This window comes from Nicotiana sylvestris, chromosome 9, assembly GCF_000393655.2.
Source record: "Nicotiana sylvestris chromosome 9, ASM39365v2, whole genome shotgun sequence".
NCBI classification, from domain to species: Eukaryota; Viridiplantae; Streptophyta; class Magnoliopsida; order Solanales; family Solanaceae; genus Nicotiana; species Nicotiana sylvestris.
Genome location: NC_091065.1, coordinates 22,087,286 through 22,104,868, shown reverse-complemented (window position 1 = coordinate 22,104,868; position 17,583 = coordinate 22,087,286). Strand labels below are relative to the sequence as shown.

The window sequence follows — 17,583 nt, the reverse complement described above, 5'->3', positions numbered from 1 at the left end:
TAAGTTCAGTTTTACCAATAGGAGACGCACTTCCTAAGTTTATTGTACCAATAGGAGACACACTTCCTAAGTTTATTTCACCAATAGGAGACGCACTTCCTAAGAATAGTTTTACCAATAGGAGACGCACTTCCTAAGTTTATTTCACCCAATAGGAGATGCACTTCCTAAGTTTATTTTACCCATAGGAGACGCACTTCCTAAATTTAGATTTACCCATAGGAGACACACTTCCTAAGTCTGTTTTACCCATAGGAGACGCACTTCCTGAGTTAAGTTTTACCAATAGGAGATGCACTTCCTAAGTTTAGTTTTACCAATAGGAGACGCACTTCCTAAATTCATTTTACTAAATAGGAGACGCACTTCCTAAGTTCATTTTACCAATAGGAGATGCACTTCCTAAGTTTAGTTTCACCCATAGGAGACGCACTTCCTAAGTTTATTTTACCCATAGGAGACGCAATTCCTAAGTTTAATTTTATGCATAAGAAACACACTTCCTGAATTAAGTTTTCATTGCTAGGAGATGCACTTCCTAGTTCAAAATCATTAAAATTTTACCCATAGGAGACGCACTTCTTAAGTTTATTTTACCCCTAGGAGACGCACTCCCTGGTTTGGCTTTTTCAGGTTATATTTTATGTCAGGAGACGCACTTCCGGAATTGAGATTTCGCCCTTAGGAGATGCACTTCCTAGTTCGATTCATTTTAAGTTCGACCATAGGAGATGCACTTCCTAGTCTAGTTTATTGAAGTTTTACCTGTAGGAGACGCACTTCCTAATCAAGGTCTTTCAAGTTTTTCTTTTTAGGAGACACACTTCTTAAATTGAGATTTTATTCATAGGAGACGCACTTCCTAGTTTTAGTCACTGAAGTTTTCACCCCTAGGAGACGCACTTCCTAGTTTAGTTCATTCCGATTCAACCATAGAAGACACACTTTCTAGTTTGAGTCATTGAGGTTTTATTTTAGCAGACACATTTGCTAGCAAGAGTTTTTGGTTTTACTCGTAGGAGATGCACATCCTAGTCTAGTCTTTAGTTTACTCTCATCATTGCATCAGTAGTATAAGTAGGTTACAATTTTGCTAACGACTCACAAATCTTCCCAGTGCAAACTGGGTTAGGAAATTTTGTTTGTTTTGTTTGTTTTGGTTGTAGGATCCCGCCTGGAGAATAGAGGTGATAGAATTTAAGAAGTTGAAGAAGTCAGGAGCCCGCCTGGAGAATGGAGGTTGTTAAATTTTAAGTTGGAGAAGCCAGGAGCCCGCCTGTAGAACGGAGGTTGTTAAATTCGAGATGATGAAGTCAGGAGTCCGCCTGTAGAACAGAGGAATATTTTTCAAGATCAAGCAGTAACCCACTGGAAGGCAGAAGGTTACAACAGAAATCCCCAACATTCAATCCAAGTTAGAAATAGTAGAAGCTCGCCTCAAGAATGCGAGTCAACAGTCTGAGATGATCAACAGAAGCTAGTCACAAAAACAAAAACAAGAAAAGAAAAAAAAGCATAAAAAAAAAAAAAAACAAAAAAGAGAAAAATACGGAAGTGGAGAACAGATGTGGTCTGCTCAAGAACTAACACCTACAACTAGCAAGTATCAAGGTTCAAATCCAAAGTCTGTATGAAGCACCATTCAAGACTCAAGACCAAGTTTCAGAAGACTTAAGAGATAGGAATCCTTGTAACTAGTAGCTGATAGGCTTAGTTAGTCTTTTTCAGTTTTCATTTTTGTTGTAATGACAGGACCGCGGACCGGAACCTCAACGGAACGGCACCTCGATCGGCTCTTCACCTCGGTACACTTCACTATCTCTCTCATCCCGAACTACACGTGGCCTGATTCCTGTATAACCAAGGATATGTAGGCAGCTCAGATACCAGGGCTCGGTCACATTCCCTCCCTTTCCTTAAGTGTAGTCCCTCCAAATAATGGTCGGGTCAAAAACATGTCTAGTCGTTCTTTGTCGGAAAACTCTTCGTGTTTCCAGTCAAAGAGGGCAGCTGTAGACGCGTGATTTTTGACCCTCCCCGAGAATTTTCACATTTTTAGCGTAAATATTTAATTTAGGTCTAAATATAGCTATTTTGACTATTTTTACTTTATTCCGCCGCAAAAGGAAAATTACAAAAATATATATATAAATTTTAGTTTATGTATTTCTCATAAATTTGAAAAAAATACAAAAAATTGTACTTTATTTTTGTACTTTATATAATTTCGAAAATTATAAAAAATATAGTTTTATTAATGTTTTGTAGTCATTTTAACTTAAAAATATAAAAATAGTACTTTATGTTTTTATCGTTGTATAATTTCGAAAATTACAAAAAAAAAAAGTTATTAGCGTTTTGTAGCCATCTTAATCTTGAAAAATACAAAAAATAGTACTTTATATTTTATCTTTATATAAAAACAAAAATGACAAAAATAGTTTTATTTGTATTTCGGTAGTTATTTTGCTTACATAGGATTAGTTGAGCAACGTCGTGTTCTTATTCTCGGGTCCGGGCAAAAGAATAATATTTGGGTTCAAACTACCCGTCTTTTAGGCCTAATTTTCGAACCTAGCCCATAATAATCCGAGCCCACCATACATGGGGGACACGTGTGGGGAACACGGACGGAACCCCACACACGGGTAACCCCACCACGCATGGGGGACATATGTCTTGGACCCCTACACACGTGGGGTTCATTTTTCTTGGCAAGAGCTACAAAACACGGGGAAAACACAGGAGGGGGTGGATTTTTTGGAAAAACATTTTTTGACTTGGCTTCTTCTTCCTAAAAGAAAACCCTAGAAGGAAAACCGCCACCCAAAACCACCAGCTCCCTCCATCATCGACCACTGCCCAAACGACCCTCCATAGCTACTCCTTCCTCAAGCCAAACGACCACCGGAGCCCCGTCGAGCAGCAGCTGTTGCTGCTGCGTCGTCACTGTCCCTCGACCCCACTCCCTCACGTCCAAACGCCCACCACCAAATAGGCCCGTCAGCAGCCCCCCCCCCCTCGTCGTCACTTTCCAGTCGACAACCAATCAACCAGCGAACACCACCGGAAAAACCAGCAGTTTCACCATCTCCCCTCGAGCAGTAGCTGTGACTGCGCTGCTGCATCGCGCCACCAGCTCCCTCCATCCCGTCCAGCTTCCCCAACTCCCCCGTCGTCAAATACCACCAGTCGACAACCAATCAACCAACCCCAGCTCGCCTCCTTCCCCAACAACGAACCAGTGCGCCATACCAGGCGATTATCCAATCGCCACTCGCATGTCCAGTTGCTGCGTTGCTGCGTTGTTGAGCAGCTCTGCTGTTGCTTCAGGTTCTTCTCCTTCGAACACCATAACACCAGCCCCCCAGGTCTCTAACCAATCAGCCTCGTTACCGTTGTTTCTTCACTGACGTCGCGCAGTCCGTTGAGGTCGTCCTTGGTTCGTCGAGGTCCGGTACGTCGAGGTTGTTGTCCGAGGTTTCGTCGTAGTTCCAACGCATCAGACGTTAATCACAAGTAGGTCACCTCGGCCCATGTCCTTCATGTTTGTTGTTAGTAATATGTATATGTGATGTTTGAAATACAATCCTAGTTCATGCGGATAGTACGTGAATTGAGCGAGACATACATACATGATGTTCGAATTGCTATTTTTGTTAATTAACTCCGTATGGTATTGAAATTTGGCCGTGAACGTCTTTTCCTTTGTTTCGTTACTTTAAGTAGTTATTTGGCATTTTGTTTCTTCATGTTTAGATTGTTGTTATCCAAATATTTGTCATAATAGGGGTTTGTACACATTCTGAAAGGTGTTAATTAGTTTAGTTTGTCTTAATAGTTGTTTATACATGTAGTAGTAATGTTAAAATTATAGTAGTAATTTTAATTCCGGTGAAAAATACTCGTTTCATCAAATAAGTTCAATCTACAACTCATGACCTCGCAAAGTAGCAAAACATAGTTATTTTAGCCTTATCCTTTTTTTTTTAAAAATAATAAAAATGAGACGAGCCTCGACAAACAAAAAATGCACAAGCTGCGGGGCCCTCTAAATGTATATATTAAAATACTTAGAATTTGGGACAGGCCGTTTAGCGAATTTTACGGCCTTCCCCAAAATAACAATACGCTAGTTGCTTTAGGCGCGCCCTCTAATAATTTATTTTCCTTAACTCGGGTGTACATTTATGTGACCCAAATCCAAATAGTCGAGATATGTCAACAACCACGGGCGCATTGATGTAACGTGGTTCGAGATATGTTTTCACGACGTTGCAATTCTCGTAAAATATAATAATAAAAGCGGTCAAGAGTTAAAATTTGCACATAAGTTCATATTTGTATAAAATCAGATAATCAAGCCGAATATGACAGTTGAGCGACCGTGCTAGAACCACGGAACTCGGGAATGCCTAACACCTTCTCCCGGGTTAACAGAATTCCTTATCCGGATTTCTGGTGCGCAGACTGTAATATGGAGTCATTCTTTTCCTCGATTCGGGATTACAATTGGTGACTTGAGACACCCTAAATCTCCCAAGTGGCGACTCTGAAATAAATAAACAAATCCCGTTTCGATTGTCCTTTAATTGGAAAAAACTCCTACGCCCCTCGCGGGGGCGGAAAAAGGAAGTGTGACAATACCCATAATCTTTCTAACCCAAAAATCTCATTTATTCACTCCTCTTCCACTGTTATCCTCCCAAAATTGCAGATTCTTTCCTCTTCCAAAGTTGTTGATATACGATTTCTCTCTTTAATCGTCCAAAATCTCTTTCTTATTTATACAATACAGAAGAAATTCGAAGTTTGCTCTACAATCAAGTTGTGGGTAAGCTTCACTTTACATTAAAGTTGGTTTTAGGTTGAATTTCATAATGAAACTTGAGGAAGTTAAAGTCTCGGAATTGTATTACGATTGTATGATAAAAGTATCATAATTGTATCTGAGTTGTATTTGATACATCAATACCTAAGACAATTCTGATATAATACTAATACTATTAAAATACAATATTGTATTATAATTTAAGTTTAGAGTTGGTTCTAGATGGATGTTTTAAATTAAAACTTGAAAAATATGAAGATCAAAGTTGTATCATAATTTAGAATTGTATCACAATTTGTACCTAAAACAATACATGATACAATACTAATACAAGTATAATACGATATTTTATTAGTTTAAGTTTAGATCCGGTTTTAAGTTGTATCATAATTGTATCAGAATTGTGTAAGTATTCTTTGAGGATTGTATCAAATTTGTATTTGAATTTATGAGCAGTTGTGAGATCATGGCGAATTTCATAGTTTGTATCACAAATATATGATAATTATATATTAATGATATTAATATATGATAAAAGAACGATGCAATTGATGATTTAATAATATAAGATTATCGGCAATGGTGGGAAGAGAGAAGATGGAGATTTTGGGCGTAGATTAAGGAATTTTGTTGTAAAAAAAGGAGAGAGAAGAGGAGAGGGAAAAAATGAAAGGATATAATTGAATCCCTTAATTGAAGACACTAATAATGGGGTGAGAGCCTTTTAAGGAGCAATCTACATAATTTGTAAAAAAAACCTAGATACTTATTAAAAAATACAAATCATAGAGAACATTGGTAAATAGGTTTCTAATATAGTATAACTAGGTAAAAGTAGAGATTTTTACCTAGCTATACTATAATAAAAACCTATTTACTACCTTTATTTAGGTTCCTTATTAATTACTTTATATACCTATATTTACTAGTTTTATATAAAACCATAAAAAGGAGGAAATGAAACATACCTTAAATATTGGGTATCAGTTACACATAATCTCCTACATTTAAGATATTCTTCCTTTTTTCAAGGAAAACTATATTTGCCTTTGTACTTACCTAAAATCATCACCTCTCTTTGTACTTACCCAAAATCATCACCATAAGAAAGCCATTGAACCCCAATATCATCATCTCTCTTTGTACTTACCCACAGTAAGAAACCCATTGATACCCATAATCTTTCTAACCCAAAAATTTCGCTTATTCACTCCTCTTCCACTGTTATCCTCCCAAAATTGCAGATTCTTTCCTCTTCCAAAGCTGTTGATATACGATTTCTCTCTTTAATCGTCCAAAATCTCTTTCTTATTTATACAATACAGAAGAAATTCGAAGATTTGCTCTACAATCAAGTTGTGGGTAAGCTTCACTCTACATTAAAGTTGGTTTTAGGTTGAATTTCATAATGAAACCCGAGGAAGATGAAGTTTCGGAATTGTATTACGATTGTATGATAAAGGTATCATAATTGTATCGAAGTTGTATTTGATATATCAATACCTAAGACAATTCTGATACAATACTAATACTATTAAAATACAATATTGTATTATAATTTAAGTTTAGAGTTGGTTCTAGGTGGATGTTTTAAAGTAAAACTTGAAAAATATGAATATCAAAGTTGTATCATAATTTAGAATTGTATCACAATTTGTACCTAAAACAATACATGATACAATACTAATACAAGTATAATACGATATTGTATCAGTTTAAGTTTAGAGTCGGTTGTAAGTTGTATCATAATTGTATCAGAATTGTGTAAGAATTCTTTCAGGATTGTATCAAATTTGTATTTGAATTATGAGCAGTTGTGGGATCGTGACGAATTTCACAGTTTGTATCACAAATATATGATAATTATATATTAATTTATTAGCATTGTATCAGGTATTATTTTGGATATTAATGTACCATCTACACGTTATATACAATTGTGATACAAGTATGATACAGTTACGTTTTACGTATTGATTTATCTGATACAATTTAAATACAATTATGATACATTTATCATACAATTCCTGAATATTTCTTTATTTTCAGTGTTGTTCGATCTTCCAACAAAAGAACGATGCAATTGATGATTTAATAGTATAAAATTATCGGCAATGGTAGGAAAAAAGAAGATGGAGATTATGGGCGTAGATTAAAGAATTTTGTTGTGGAAAAAAAGGAGAGAGAAGAGGAGAGGTAAAAAAAATGTAAGGATATAATTGAATCTCTTAATTGAAGGCACTAATAATAGGATGAAAGCCTTTTAAGGAGCAATCTACACAATTTGTAAGAAAAACCTAGATACTTATTAAAACCTACAAAATATAGAGAATATTAATAAATAAGTTTCTAATATAGTATAACCAGGTGAAAGTCCCTATTTCCACATTGTTAGCCCAATAGTCTCTTATTTTCATTTTAGGGTAACTGGACTTTTGATGAATGGAAGAATACTCTTTAATGGTTAAGTTTATCTTTAGTTGGATTTAATTACTCTCTGTGTTCCACTTTATAGGAAACGTTCACTATTTACAGAGTCAATAAAGATCTTTTTATACTTTATTTTTTAAACTACATTTTAAATATTTTGAATCGCTAACTTTTGACTTATACTCTTTATATAGATTTTAAATATTTAAGATTATTCAATAAACTTTCAAAAAAATTATGTTGGAATTCACGCCAAAAATTAGTCTGCTTAACCCTCGAAGTTCTTTCTCTTTAATTTGAACCTCTCATGAATTCATTGATGAATGAATTCCTAGTACGAGCTCTTTCTCTTCTTCCTTGGGATAATATTTATGATAAAATGGTAAAATTGTTCAAATCATACTTTCTTCCTTCTAATTGCTTGTTCTCGTTTTATCTCTATCTTGTTGTTAATTGTCTCATCTTAATTATGTGTTTTTGAGTATTGATTCGCATCAACCCAAATGGCATGATTACTCTTCTATGTAACGCCGTAGAATTGAGGACATCAAGGCACTTTAAAAGATTGACCAGTGGTTTTATTGTCAACAACCAAAGAGCACAGCTTAAAGCACAACTCTTAGAAATTGCACGGGGCGCCCTAATTTAACCTATACCTATTTTTTTTTAAACTTTTAACTTGTACCCACTTCTTAAATAACTTCAGTCCATTTCTCCTCCTTCTCCTCCTACGTTTTCTTCTTCTTCTTCTAAAATAAATAGTTGAAATATGCAAACAAGCAATTGACTAAGTTGTCAAGCAAGATGACGACCATCCCGTATGCCATATTTGATTTTCCTTTGCCTTTTTAAATATTAATTCTTCTACTGTCTTCCTATAAATCTGTGTCTTCACTTGATAGAGAAGAGTATAAAAACAAGAAGAACAAAGACTGAAGAATATGATGACTGATAACTGATTACATCATAACTGTGGTTTTTTCTTCAGCAACCGCTTTTGCTTACTAAATGATTATTCACCTTCTTACCGGAATTACTGGTTCTATTCTTTTGCCAATTACAGAAAGTACAAGCTACCCTGGTCACATATTATACCTTTTCCCAAGATAAGTGATCTTGCAACCACTCAAGAATTCCCTCCTGGAAAACAAGTTTTGGCAGTTTACCCAGGAACCACAGCCCTGTATAAAGCCACAGTAGTCCAGGCTCGCAAGGTACCTGTATGTGTACTGAGGAACTGATTGGGTTTTGACTTATTTGCATGTGATCTAGAGCTGAAGTTACAACACAAAGTTTCTCAGTTACAACACAAAAACTAACTGGGAAACTTCAGCTCTTGAGCTGAACTTTGCTACTTCAGCCCCGTGTGCTGAAGTTATGCGAAAAAGCGGATACGCTTGCAATTGTTTTTGCAAAGCGGGCACAAGTTAAAATGTGACACAAAAAGCGGGTATAGATGCAAATGGCCCGCACAACTCTACGAGAACGCAACAACAATGATGGCCCAGTAAAATCCTACAAACTCTACAAGAACGCGAACTCCACGAAATAAGCTTGAAGATGCCCTGGAATACACTTGGGCTTAACTCAGTCACCCCCCAAACCCAAAATAAAAGCTGTGAAATAAATGTATTCTATCAATTACATTTTCCCACTTTATTAGCTAGTAAAGCAGCTTTTACCATTTTACAGAAGAAATTATCAACAATCTTTACTCGTTACGAAAACCTTGGTATTACACTTTAAGGAACCTGTCAAACCAATTGCTCGCTTCCTTCACCATCAATGGAGTCATTTTATGTCCAATACCATCTTGCGCTATCACCTGAAATGTAAAGGAAAACAGACATTTCAGGAATGGCATGAAAACTGGTCATCTAAAGCCCCATCCCCCCACCCCACCCCTACCCCTGCCACTACCATCCTCCCTCGCCCTTACCCATTTCGTCTCCCGTAGTGTTTGCCTAAATTATATATTTTTCAAAAAATATTTTTTGCTACCTAATATTCTACATAGCCAAACACCAGAAAATAAGTAAGAAAGCCACTTATTTTTCAAGAAAATATTTTCGAGGACAATATTTTCCTTCCTACCAAACACGCCCCTTGTTTTCCCCCTTTGAACCCTTGGAATCAAAATTAGCTGATGGTGAAGGAAACATGCTTTGTTTTCCTGAAAAAATGAGGGAGGCAGTGAGGATATCATCGTACCTTGAAATTAAGTGGACAACCAGCATTCTCATAAGCTTTATGGGCTCTTGATTTCGGAATATCCAGGCCAGCAATGGGACAACGAGGATCTTCCGCTCCTACATTTCCCAAATGTAGATTTATCTTCCAGTTATTTGCACAAATTTGAAATGGTGCATACATTCTGACAATTGATGTTTAATAAATGGTAATGGCACGAATTATCATAAATCATGTGAACAAATAGATCATCATACCATTTAAAATCAGCAAGGGGCACGGTGCAATGACTGGTACTGTGTATGGTGAATCGAACTGAGATGCCAAACCTGGAGCAATTCTGTCCCAGACCTGGTCACGTATTCTAATTAAGATCAAACAGAAATAATTTTTTTTTGATGAATATTATCGTGAAAATTTTAAAAAGTTCTAAAGCTGCATTTTGGAAACTGATGACTATAACAATATACAATTGAATTTATAAATTAAAAGTTGCCTTGCCACAAGTCTTAACTTGGAACAGTCGCTTGATCCAGTCTTTCGGAGAGCTATACATTTACTTTTTCTCAACTTTAGGCTGATAAATTTTTACAGCTTCTCAAATACAGTGCTGGCCGATAAAACTGGATCAGAGATCTCCCTTAATTTATGTCACGTGAGGGAAGTTTATCCACTAAGAATGGGGTCATTGTAGATAGTCTTCTATTGGCTCAAGAAACTTATTGCAGACTAGATGAAGGAAAGATGAAGTAAAAAAGAGAGACATTGGAATAATAGCAAGCCAGATGAATAAGGTTATGAACAAGTACCAAGAAAAACGTCTGAAGGCTTTTGGTCTCAGAAATTTAGATGTCCTCAACAGCATGAGGTATGGGTTTCCATCTTAATTAGTAGAAACTATAAGAGTTCCACTAAAGAAGGATGAGTCTAGGCCTCACCTTATTTATACATCAGCTGAACCTCTGAGAATAATCCGAACAATGTGAGATCCCATTTTCTTCTGGTTACTCCGGAAACTGGTAGAAACTATGAGAGTTCCACTAAAGAGGGATGAATCTATGCCTCGCCTTATTTATACGTCAGCTGAATCTCTAAGAATAAATCTGAAAAATGTGAGATCTCATTTTTCTTCTGGTTACTCAATAGATCCCGCTCCCTTGCAGGAGAACTTGCTTAAACAGATTCAGTTTTGCTGCTACTGCTCCTCATTTTTTCCCTTAAGTGTGAGAGCTTCTGGTGAAAAGGCTTGATCAACTGAAACATAGGAGCATTTGCTTTTTTACTTTTGATTACAATTTACACAGCTGCAACTAGTGCTTCAAGCCCCAGGCTTGCTCCTAAGAACTTAGTTCTACCTATCTAGAAACTTTTTTACTCTTGCCCTTTCCTTTGATGATAAGAAACAAGATATGATTGTCCCAAATCTCCAACCACTTTAAGGCCAGTTATATTTAAGAGAATGAAGCATCTTGAGTAAAGCTAATCAGTTACTGCACAAGCACAATGACCAAGTCGCTTACTAGACAAGCAACAAGGAAACGAGATAGGGTACAAGAAGCAGGAAGACAAATAGACCTGACCTTCTGAACCACTTCTTTATCAATTTCATTCTTGCCTAAATCAGCACGTGCTTCTGAAAGGACAAACAGATGACATTTCCAGATAAGAACATACACAACTACAATACGCTGATAAAATACAAGTTAAGTTAGTTTCAGTCACCTTCAAACACAGCCTTGATACTGTCAACTCTTGGCTGCCACCTGTCATGCTCAATAGCCCACTGAAATCCCTGCAACCTCATTCCAAGATCTCCACAGTAAATCTCCTATTGATATATCCATAACTCTTTATATCTTCACTTAAACTAATTTTCAAGGGTCACCTGAACTCCGATTATAGGAACAACCACTGCATAGCGAGTATCAGCGAATGCAGCAAACCATGCATGCATACCTGCAAGACAGAACATATTATGAACTCCACATGTTTAAGTAACAGTTGATATTGAACGTTAAGTGACTCGCCTAACCTCCAAGTGATTCACCAGTAATTCCAATCCTTGACGAGTCAATATCTTCCCTCTCTGTCAGATAATCTGCCAGTTTTATCAAGTCCCAGACCTTCAAAATTTGCAGAAAAGTACTTTTTTCAGAGGCTAGATATTAGATAATAAGCACGGTGGTTTTAGATTAAAAACTGTACTTTATCAAGCTCTCTCAACTAAAAAACAGTGGAATTACGTCCATTTTCCAAACAACAAGTCTCGATTGCCTTACCGTATCAAATATAAAAGGCATTGTATCACCTTTCTTCCATGACGATATAAGGGCCTGAATTGTAGAGAGAAAGCAGTCAGGCATATCAACTCAATCAGATAGTAGCATCCAAGCATTCCATGTAAAGAAAATAGTGTGGCAAGTTCACTTCTTGATTTCTCCCCCTCAATATGAAGCCAGTAATAACAGAAATTAAGTACACCATGATATACAGAACAGATCCTCCCCACAGTTTATACTCCGAAAAAGCGAAGTAGTTTCAGTACTTCCATAGGCCATACAGTTAATACTCAACAAATTGGATCCTTCATAATAAAAGGCCAAAGATTTTGCTACTAAATAACGGAGTAATTAGTATATGGTATAAATTTAAGACAGCTCGCCCATAGCCTATTGGAACTGAGTATACTGTTTTGAATGAAAAGATAATGAAGATTAAAATGCTATGTTCTTACATCTCGATATGTTGTCATACTGGTGGCACGTTCTCCATGATATCGAGAATCAATTGCTACAGCTATGTAATCCCTTGAAGCATAAGCCTGAACCCAAAAAGTAAAAAGAGATTCATACACAGAATTGTCCTTATTGATCCATGATGATACAGAGTATTTTTAAGAAAACAGAATATCACCTCAAGCAATGGCCGTAACCACTCTTTGCATTTGTTTGTACTATGCAGGAAGACAACAGCTGGTCTCTTCTTCTTATCACTTTCTTTCATGCTCAATACCAAGACAGGCAACCGCCCCTGCTCTCCTTCCTGGAAACAGTGAGTTCATGCTCAATACTGACAGCTGGAGACTGATAAGTTGGTATTTTGCTAACTTATTCATACCTTTTTCTTGAGTTTTAAGGTTCTTTAAGTAAGATTTAATAGCCTTGACTAACTTAATTCGGTTGATTTCAGGTGTTTGAGCCTAAATGAAATAGTTGACGAAGGATTTGATCAAAAATAGGATGAAAAGAGATGGAATTTGGAGCAAAGGATTGAAGATTTAACGATGGAAGAAAGTGGAGCCGAAACTAGGGATGAAAAAGTGCATGAAAAAAATGGCTAAGTATGGAAAATTTGGAGCAAAGTCTGCCCAGCTCTACGGTCTTGAATGGCTAGACGAACAACTCCACGATGTGAATCGTGGATGAGCTGATTCAGGCCATGATCGATCTTGAAGAAATTGAAAGAACTCTGTCCAAGTCCACGAACACCAACGGCTCCGTAACAAGGCCACGAAGACATCTGAAGCATTAGAACCAAAGTGGAGACGGTCATCAATCGGCTCCACGACTGGACACCATAGGGGCACTTTTGCCAGATATTGCAAACAATTTTAAATAGCAATCTAGGTCATTCTTTAGAGCATCTTTGAACGTCGGAGAGCAGCTTTTGGAGTTTTCCTTAAGGGTTTTGGGCGACTTCACCGTTGTTATAAACAAACTTTCTTTCCTCTTTAGCTATTATGTTGAGAATTTCATCTCTATTTGTATTTTCTTTCCTTATTATGTCTAGCTAAGCTTTTTAAGCTGGGATTGTGAATCCTAAGTGGGGTTATATTTTTGGGTTGTTAATACAAATTCTAAGTTTGATTAAGCTTTGTGTTATCTAATTACTTCATGCTTTATTGATTGATTTTGTGGTTGCAAACACTAAATCCACGCCTATTTTGCTTGTTCCAACTTGGAAGAGTGGAACCTAGCTTAGGTACAAAGTAATTACCAAGGAATTAAGAGGGTTAATCACTTGACCAATGAAATCTAGTTAGGAATAGTGTGATTTCTACTTGCTAATCAATTGCTTATCATTGAGCCTTAGTTGACTTGGAAGAGCAACTTGGGGTAAAAATCATTTTAAGTGTTGGAAGACATTAAGTTGGTAGAATTGAAATTGAGGCCATAACACATGCTTAATTAACTAGAATTGAACATCTATATACCAAAAAGCATAGCCTACACGAAGGAAAAACAATCCTAGCGTCTTTCTCTTATTTGTTACTACACCTTTACCGTGTTATCAAAGGCGCGCTTAAAGCACGCTTAAGCCCTGAAGTGAGGCTCAAAACATGTTGAGCGCTTCGCCTCGCTTAGGGGGGCGCTTCGGTGCTGTCATCAAGGCTCTAAGGCATACGTTTCCTTGCCAATGAGCATAATACTGAAGAGGCGACGATAAACAATTGATATTTCACTTTATCATAAATTCTTCAATTTCATTGTCCATATATTTGGTATTCATGCTTATAGATATTAGTCTTAGACTACACATACATATTTGTAGTTGCCTTTGATAACACTGCACCTTTATTTGCATTCTATGTGTCCGATAGAATTCCTTAGTTAAATTTTACTAGTAATTGTAGACATAATTGATCACCACTCTTTTGCTTGAAGATAAACTTAAGAATCACCAAGTTTACATGTATTTGGACACTTTAGCACAAACCTACTCCTTGTGGGATTCGACCTCAATCTTTGTTGGGTTTATTATTGCTAAAGATCGTGCTATGCTTCATTTAGAGGTGTTGGATTGGACGTCATCAGAGACATGGAGAATATTACGTCTGAAAAATGAGAATATTCCTACATTTATCTCTCAATTAATATGTTATTTGTGTAATTAAAGAATTATAAATGATGTAGCCACTTCATTGGACTGCTGGCACCATTTTTTTTAATTATCGCAGAACCTTTACACTTTTATTTACTTTAAAAACACTTTGAGGCACTCTAGTCCAAAAATAGCGAAATAAATAGTGAGAATTCATATAGCTGACCCCAACTGGATTTAGATTAAAGCGTAGTTGTTTTTGTTTTATAGAGGCATTCCAGTTGACAGAATAGTTCTTTTCCTTAGATCTAATACAAAAGAGATGTTGGAAAAGGGTCTGGGCATTATATTCTTTGATCTCTATCAGTATGCTTTTTTCCTACACATTGGGGAAGGCGGGAAAGGGGAACATTAAATATCTTTACTTCCATTTATTAAAATATATCATAATGATATATAGTACTCTGTAGATTGATGAATGTAATGAAAATATAGAAATCATGTAACCTCCGTAGTCAGGTAGAAATTTTCCTCCTGAAGAAGTTCCTTCAAATTGGGTATATCTTCCTTAGGGCAAGATGCCATTACCTGTATTTGACAAATATCGCGGTCAAAATGGCACCAAAATAGTGCAGAATAACAAATATAAAGCTTGTGAAGGAGTTGTACGACCTCACTGAATGTTGGCTTTGGACTTTCCTGATATAATGGATCAGTCACAGGTTTTCCAGGTACCACACAGAGTTGAACTGAAAGGAATTACATAAAGGAATACAAGTTCGTTGATTAGTCTAAGGGCGGTAAGACAAGAATCCACAAAGTCTACCAAATGGAAAAAAGAAAAGGTGATCTCAACAATCAAAATGTATAGTTGAAACAAGAAAATCTAGTAGCAGACTGATGGTTAAGTGACTATGGGTCTTCAAACTAGGCAAAGTATGGAAGAAAAGCTCCCTATACATAAAGCCCTTCTTCAACATTCAAAAATATTGAGAATATTCTATAGTGCAATTCCCCATCAACCACCTGTGCGGAATCACCTTTGATTTTTTTAGGATTAAATTTGCCTAACTAGAAACTTCAAAAGAAGTTTGATACAACCCATGCCAAAAATAAATAAACACAAGAACAAATTGACAAAGTGTCTTGTTTCCAATCTATAACTTTTTTTGGGGGGGGGAGGGGGGCAGTCTTTATCTCCCACAAAGTGTGCTTATAGCAGTTGACAAGAGATGTAGGGACTACCTATGGGGCACATCAAAGGAACACAAGAAGATAGCATTGGTGGCTTGGGAGAAGGTGTGTAAACCAAAAAAGTATGGAGGATTGAACATAAAGGCAGCAGCAATTGGAACACAGCCTCAGTGGAAAACTACTCTGGCAGCTAAATGAGAAAAAGGACTCACTTTGGGTGAGGTGGATGCATGGCATATACATAAAGCAAAATGATACCATTTGGAACTATAGCCCTCCAGTGGATAGTAGCAGGTATTGGAGGAAGCTTAATGCACTTAAGGCAATCATGACATAGTGGTACCAAAGCGGTAAATATACTCACACCTAACGGACAGTACTCAGTAACTCAGAGCTACAATGCACTACTGACTGGATTGGTTAGATGCAAAGTTGCTGATTTAGTATGGACCAAAGTAATGCAGCCAAAGCACAGGTTCATAGTTTGGTTGGCTAATCAAAAGAAATTGCTCACAAAGGAGAGACTGCAGCACATGCACATAACAGTGACAGACAATACATGCAGCTTATGTGGGAATGGAGTAGTGGAAACAATGCAGCATCTGTTTGTGGACTGTGAGTGGATAAGGGAGATGAGAAACGAGTTAAGTCAATGGATAGGTATTCAATTGATGGCCAGGGGAGTTACACAAAGCCTACATTGGTTGAAAAGCAAAAAATGGAAACAGATGAAGAAAGAAGTAGTGGCATCCATATGGGGGGCAGCGATATACCACACATGGCAGGCACGGAATTGGAAGATATTCAGGAACACAAGTGTGAATACAGACCTTGCAATTGCACAGCTAAAAAAGGAGCTCAAATACAGATTAGAGGATATACAAATAGGTAGGAAAGCACAGCAATGTAGACAATTACTGAACAGGTTATGTACTTAGAGGAAATACTAGAGGTTAGTTTGTGTAGTTGGCAGCATTTTTCTAGTTTTTTGTATTTGGAGGCTTAAATGCAGAGATGAGCGTACTGGAGCTATAGGAGCTCAAGAGATGTAGTAATTTGGTTGGTTAATGGTAATATTTCACATTTATTACCAAAAAAAATAAACAACAAATGCAGCTACTACCAGAGACCGATGCAAGAAAATAGTTTCAATAATCTTTAACACAAAAAAGAAAAACACAATTGAAGAGAAAGCATTTGCGATTCTGAGCTTGTAAAGTACTCATATTCAGAAAATTAAGGAAATAGAAACACTAATTAGGGTAAAAAAGAGTACCTTGAGGAGGACGGCGGGTGCGAAGGAGCTGAAGAAAGTCAGAGCGAAGATTGGCGGCAACGATGGCTGCCTCCTCCGCCATTTTGTTGTTGGTGTTGCGATCAGTGAAGAGGACTTTATTGTTTGCTGAGGAGTAGTTGTTCACATTTGAGACTCGGCCCCGGTGTTTATAGCAGAGAACGCATGGCTTGTCGGATTGCACGTGCAGTATGGGTCCCACTCCCACCAACATCCCTGAAGGTTCCTGCGCACCTTCAGGGATAACAAACACACCAAGAAGGTTCCTACGCAGCTACCGCATCCTGCAACAAAATTAAGAAAGGGAGTGCGTGAAAATCCCAAGAAGATATATTTCAAGAAAGGGGAGTATCCTTTCAACGAGGGGAGGGTCATGTATACTCTTACGCAACGCTTTGCTGATGTTCTTTGGAACGGTAACGTAAGGCTAAGCAACCAATGTCACTGCGGTTGCTGTCCGCCAATGAGGTCCCCTCCGCACGCTAGACTAGATTGTCAGTGTCGTGCGCGAAAACTAATGTCATAAGCAATTGCGGAAGCTGAGAGAGAATTGGGTTTTGAATAATGATGATGATTTTATTGATGACTGAAAATGATGATTACAATGATGCGGTGTCAAGGGAGAGAGACACCAGAAAATGCTTGCTTGAAGATGTTTGATTGTTTGGTCCTTGCTTAAAAAAAATAAACCAACATTACATAACTAGTCCTAATAAAGCTGTAGAAGCACACTGAAATGAAAATGATGTAAACTAGTCTATGATTACAATAAAAATGACTTAGATTATTACAAGGTAAAACTAAGTCCGATGGCAGCAACTTT

At 37.1% G+C, this 17,583-nt stretch overlaps 1 protein-coding gene across 1 annotated transcript; it reads right to left on the bottom strand.

The window, feature by feature from the left end:
* Nucleotides 1–8,696: 8,696 nt before the first annotated feature.
* On the bottom strand, nt 8,697–17,092 carry LOC104209961 (uncharacterized). Its single transcript, XM_009758733.2, has 13 exons — nt 16,743–17,092; nt 14,945–15,021; nt 14,780–14,860; nt 12,365–12,493; nt 12,186–12,272; nt 11,731–11,784; nt 11,484–11,574; nt 11,337–11,407; nt 11,174–11,243; nt 11,032–11,084; nt 9,709–9,802; nt 9,473–9,570; nt 8,697–9,086 (listed from the first exon to the last, which is right to left on the bottom strand). Exons 1-13 carry the CDS (start codon nt 16,972–16,974, stop codon nt 8,997–8,999), a joined length of 1,227 nt encoding a protein of 408 aa, XP_009757035.1. The 5' UTR covers nt 16,975–17,092; the 3' UTR covers nt 8,697–8,996.
* Between the last annotated feature and the right edge of the window lie 491 nt (nt 17,093–17,583).